This window comes from Rhinopithecus bieti, unplaced genomic scaffold (genome assembly GCF_001698545.2).
Source record: "Rhinopithecus bieti isolate Rb0 unplaced genomic scaffold, ASM169854v2 scaffold_63021, whole genome shotgun sequence".
Lineage (NCBI taxonomy): Eukaryota > Metazoa > Chordata > Mammalia > Primates > Cercopithecidae > Rhinopithecus > Rhinopithecus bieti.
In genome coordinates this window covers 216172-222166 of record NW_016823848.1, presented here as the reverse complement: position 1 = coordinate 222166, position 5995 = coordinate 216172, and the positions used below count along the sequence as shown (strand labels likewise).

General features: G+C 40.6%; 1 protein-coding gene across 1 annotated transcript in view; it reads left to right on the top strand.

The window, feature by feature from the left end:
• Positions 1 to 5995, top strand: part of ACTG2 (actin gamma 2, smooth muscle) — a 27333-nt gene that overhangs the window by 11598 nt on the left and 9740 nt on the right. Inside the window, exons 4-5 of the mRNA XM_017861853.1 lie at positions 4378 to 4488; positions 4760 to 4844. Of these exons, the coding sequence (XP_017717342.1) occupies positions 4378 to 4488; positions 4760 to 4844 (196 nt within the window). The remainder of the gene's footprint in view (positions 1 to 4377; positions 4489 to 4759; positions 4845 to 5995) is intronic.

The following is a 5995-nucleotide window of genomic DNA, read 5'->3' as shown; positions in this document are numbered from 1 at the left end:
AAAAAAAAAAAAAAAAAAAAAAAAAAAAACCAAGAAGGAAAAGAAGGAAGGAAGGAAGAAAGAAAACATAATAGACAAACTATTTTATTCACAGTAGTGACAATGTGTGAACTCTTTAAAGAAACACTTAAAAATAAATTATGTGCCTTAAGGCCAGGCACAGTGGCTCATGCCTGTAATCCCAGCACTTTGGGAGGCTGAGGCAGGCAGATCACTTGAGGCCAGGAGTTCGAGGCCAGCCTGGCCAACCAACATACTGAAATCCTGTCTCTACTAAAAATACAATAATTAGCTGGGTGTGGTAGTGGGCGCCTGTCACCCAGCTACTCCAGAGGCAGGAGAATCGCTTGAACCCGGGAGGTGGAGGTTTCAGTGAGCCAAGATCGCATCACTGTACTCCAGCCCGGGCAACAGAGTGAGACTCTATATATATTTAAAATATCTATATATTAAAAATATTAAATCATTTCATTATATATAATCATTTCATTATATATCTATAAATCATTATGTATATATATATCTCATGTGCCTTAAAAGAAAAACCAAATTGGGTAAAAGTGTCAAATGTCCTCAAATGAATTTATAGGCTCATTGCATTCCAATAAAAATTATGCAGCATAATTCTAAAGTATGTTTGCAGAAATAAATAAGCAAAAATTATGAAACAAAATGAATTTTTTAAATTATGAAGGAAGACACAATATAATGAAATACAATATAAATTGTAAAGTTAAAACAATTTGATACCAGCAAAAAGATAAAGAGGAAATATATAATAAATGAAACTTCCAACACAAGACAGGAGGAAAGGACTATTCAACAGATTATTCTGGGACAACTGATTAGTTATTCTGGGAGCTGGAGAATCTTGGTTTATGGCCCTAAGCTCATACCATTTCACCAAAACCATGTCAATTAAATATTAAAGTTAAACATAAACATTTAAATTACCAAAAATATAATACAGTTAATGTGAGCATTTAATCAAACTTCTGGTAAGAGTGGTCATAGAGAAAAAGAATGACAAATTTGACTTCTTAAAGAATCATAACTTTTAATATCTCAAAAAGAACCAAATTTAAAAGCCAAATAACAAACTGCAAAAAAAAGTGCAATGAGGGATTAATATGAACAGTTAATGCAAATTGACAATTAAAAATATGAAGCGTTCTCCAGACAAATAAAAAACAAACACTTGATTAGCTGAATAGAAATTATGAAAAGTTGCAAATGTGAAAAAATTTAAACTCATTTGAAACAAAAAAACAAAGTAAAATAACTAAGTATGATTTTTACCTATCAAATTATTTCATATTTTAAGAGTGAGAGCACTGAATTCAGGTAAGGATGGGGTAAAACAGCCACTTTTTTATTCTGAAGTAAAGAGTGGTTTAGTCTATTTGTTAATAACAGAAATCAGAAAGTCTTCCAATTGCCATGTTCTTTAACCCAGTAATTCCACTTTTAGAATCTTCTTCTTTGGAAAACATCCTGAATACAAAAAATAAATTGCAATATGCCAAAGATAACTATCATAGGATTATTTATAACCAAAAATCAAAGACACCATGAATACTAATGTGATTAAATATATGATNAAAAATCAAAGACACCATGAATACTAATGTGATTAAGTATATGATCGTATATGATAAAATGTTATATAAGCACTTTAAAAAGTTTGTTTACTTTATTAAAAACAAATATTTATTATGAAAAGTAAAATGATTTATGTTATAAAAACAAATTTTAACATAGTCTAATATAATAAATAAAAGAATATGAAATAAATAACGATAGTAATAAATTTAAAATACATAAAGACAAAAGATTAGGAAAAGAAAAAAGTCAAAATGTTAAATGTTGGTTGTTAGGTGATGGACATAGGAGAGATTTTTATTCCACTAAAAAAAAAATTTTTTGACTGGGCGCGGTGGCTCAAGCCTGTAATCCCAGCACTTTGGGGGGCCAAGGCAGGCAGATCACGAGGTCAGGAGATCGAGATCATCCTGGCTAACACGGTGAAACCCCGTCTCTACTAAAAATACAAAAAGTTAGTTGGGTGTGGTGGTGGGCGCCTGTGGTCCCAGCTACTCGGGAGGCTGAGGCAGGCAAATAGCGTGAACCCGGGGGGTGGAGGTTGCAGTGAGCTGAGACTGCGCCACTGCGCTCCAGCTTGGGCGACAGCGCGAGACTCTGTCTCAAAAAAAAAAAAAAAAAAAAAAAAAAAAAATTCTTTTTTGAGGTAGGATTTTCCTCTGTCACCCAGGCTGGAGTGCAGTGGTGCAGTCATAACTCACTGCGGTCTCGGCCTCCTAGGCTCAAGGAATCCTCTTGCCTCTGTCTCTGGTGTAGCGGGGAACACAGGTGCACACCACATCCAGTTGATTTTTAAATTTTTTGTAGAGACAGGGTCTTACTTTGTTACCCAGGCTTGTCTCCAACCTCTGAGCTCAAGCAATCTGCCTTCCTCAGCTCCCCAAAGTGCTGGGATTACAGGCATGAGCCACCACACTCGACCTTAAAAATATTTTCTAACTTTAAAATTATCAACATCTTTAACTTTTAAGGTATAAAAACTCCAAAAAATAAACTAAAATCAAGTGCAGATGCTTGAGCCCAACATCCAAGGATTCTGGTTCAGTGGATCAGATGATCCAAGGTGACTCCGAGACAGGGTCTCCAGGAAGCACATTTTAAGTAGCATGGGGTCCCCTCCTTAAGACCAGTTGCTGTCCTTTGGGCTCCTGTGCAACGCTCACAGTCCAGGGCCTCTGCCTCGGATGCCTTTCACAGCAGCCTCTGGAGACCTTCTTTTGCTCTCAAGGCCCATTTAAATCCCTCAGATAATGAATTACTCCTACCTCTTCCTTCACTTGAAATGTGGCTTGTGTTTTTCTTTTTGTTTGTTTTGGTCTTTTTTAACCGTCTCTCTCCCCTCTGGACTTTGCAACCAAGAATTGAGTGCCATGTCTGATTCATATCTACCCTCATCACACCACCGTCTTAGCACAAACCTGGCGGTCCATAAATACATAGGTCCAATGGCATCAAATGACCCTGTGCCTCACCTCTGAGGAAACCAAAGCCCCATTTCCCTGCTACACTTTGCCCAATCCTTCTGCAAGACTCCTTTTTGGTTGTACTTGATCACTGAAGAAGAAACTGGACATGGGAAGAAATTAACTTCCTCTAAAACAGTGGTTCTTTTTAAATTTTGAGACAGGTTTTCACTCTGTCGCACAGGCTGGAGTACAGTGCCATGATCACAGCTCCCTGCAGCCTTGACCTCCTGGGCTCAAGTGATCCTCCTGCCTCAGCCTCCTAAGTAGCTGGGACTACAGGCAGGCGCTACCATGCCTGGCTAATTTTTTATCTTTTTGTAGAGACAGGCCCCCACTATGCTGCCCAGGCTAAGCAGTGGTTCTTAACTGGGATGATTTTGCTTCCCAAATGACATTTGGCAATGTCTGCAGACATTTTTGATTGTCACAACTTGAAAACTGCTGCTAGCATCCAGTGGGTGGAGACCAGGGATACTGGTCGGCCCTCTACAGCAAAGAATTATCCAACCTAAAATGTCATAGTGTTGCAATTGAGAAACCCTGCTTTAAAGCACCAGGCTGGCCAATAATAGACAGTGAAAATTGAGCCCAAGTGCCTCTGTCAGATTCTCAGCAGGAGACAGTGTACATTCAGCTGGGGTTTTGAAATTGATTGACATGTATACTCAGCTGCGGTTTTACAACTGGTTAAATGAATGTCCTACAGAAATGTGCGTAGGGTTAAGGCAACTACAAAGGGATGTTGAGGCACCCAAGAACCAGCAACAGAGGGAGCTCTCACACCCCTAAACATGAAGGGCAGTGTCATTGGAACTTAGAGAGAGCTTGAGCCCTGAAAGAGGGGCTGCCCAACAGGAACTGTGCTCATGGAGGGCCACGCTATTGTCAGGAGATAAACCCTGACTTATTTTGCCCTCTTACTTTCCAGTCTCTTGCAGGTATCTTCTATCAGCCAAATATAGCCAGAAGCCAGAAAGCAATGAACACTTGAGTGACAATGTGCCTTGCATCACTCAGTGCACAAAGGAAGGGGAGAGAGTGTAGCAGAGTGGAGAAGAGGGAAGGTCAAATGAAAATAATGAACACATAGAAAATACTGGTTCCAGGTCTGAGTCCTACCTGGGGCCCTGTTGAGAAGGAATATACCCTTTAAATGTCAATCAGAAATTTCCAGGGTTGACCATTCTCCTCTCCAGATCCATCCCGTCCTGTGTAACATGGTGCCACACTCTCCCAGCAAGGAAATGTCAATCAGAATTTTCCAGTCACTGGGAATCTGCCAGGTTCATCTGGCTTTTGTCTCCACTAGATCTGGCACCACTCCTTCTACAATGAGCTGCGTGTAGCACCTGAAGAGCACCCCACCCTGCTCACAGAGGCTCCCCTAAATCCCAAGGCCAACAGGGAGAAGATGACCCAGGTAAGAAGCCAGGAAGACTTAAACACTGGCACAAGAATGCAACATGGATGCTTGGCCAGATACCTTCTCCCCTTCAAACATCAGTGCAACAGAACTCTCTGAGGACCTGCTACGTCCATAGTCCATGCCAGGCCCTGGGGGAGTGGGTGTGGAATAATGAACTACCAAACTGGCATAGTTCCCGCCCTTAATGAGATTACAAACCATTCTACAGGCCAAGAAGTGCTGTGATTTTTGCCAGATAATCTTTTATTCTTCATTGTTCTTTAAGATCATGTTTGAAACCTTCAATGTCCCTGCCATGTACGTCGCCATTCAAGCTGTGCTCTCCCTCTATGCCTCCGGCCGCACGACAGGTGAGTAATCCTGTAATCCATTCCTTTTCTGACTTCAGGGGAGGTAGGGAAAAGCTGGGGTCTGGCAGAGGCTCCTGCTCAGAGGAATCAAAGGGACAGCTGAAGTCCAGGCAAAATCTTGCTTAGGGATAACAGGTGAGAATGCCCATGTGGAATGCCGGATGTGAGCCTACCTGGTATAGCTGGAAAAAACATCCAGCGAGAACTGTTTCCCTCACAGTAATCATTCCAGGAGCTTCTACACATACACATATTCCAACAGTACTGGAATGTTTCTGCTTCATGAAGCAGAAAGAGTAGAACCTGTGGTGGTGGAAATGTAAGTGCAGTTACACATAGATTAATGACAGGGATACGTTCCAAGAAATGTGTGTCATTAGGTGACTTTGTCGAGGTGGGAACATCAGAGAGTGTACTTGCACAAACCTAGATGCTATAGCCTACTACATGCCCAGGCTGTATGGCGTGGCCTGTTGCTTCCAGGCTACAGACCTGTATAGCATTTAACCATGATTAATACTGTAGAGAACTGTAACAGAATGGTTATTTATTTGTATAGCTAAACATACTGAAACATAGAAAAGTTACAGTGAAAATATGGTATCAAAGATAAAAAATGGTACACCTGTATAGGGCACTTACCATGAATGGAGCTTGCAAGACTAGAAGTTGCTCTGGGTGGGTTAGTGAGTGAGTAGTGAGAAAATGTGAAGACCTAAAACATTACTGGGCACTACTGTAGACTAAACACTGTACACATCGGCTGTACTACATTCATAAAAATATTGTTCTTGGCCAGGCATGGTGGCTCATGCCTGAAATCCCAGCACTTTGTGAGGCTGAGGTGGGCAGATCACATGAGGTCAGGAGTTCAAGACCAGCCTGGCTAACACGGTGAAACCCCGTCTCTACTAAAAATACAAAAATTAGCTGGACGTGGTGGCAGGCACCTGTAATCCCAGCTACTTGGGAGGCTGAGGCAGAAGAGTCGCTTGAACCTGGGAGGCAGAGGTTGCAGTGAGCCAAGATCACGCCACTGCCCTCCAGCCTGTTATTTTTTATTAAAGAAATAATAAAAAATTATTTTTTATTAAAGAAATAATAAAAAATTATTTTTTATTATTCACTGCACAATAATAATAAAAAGTTAT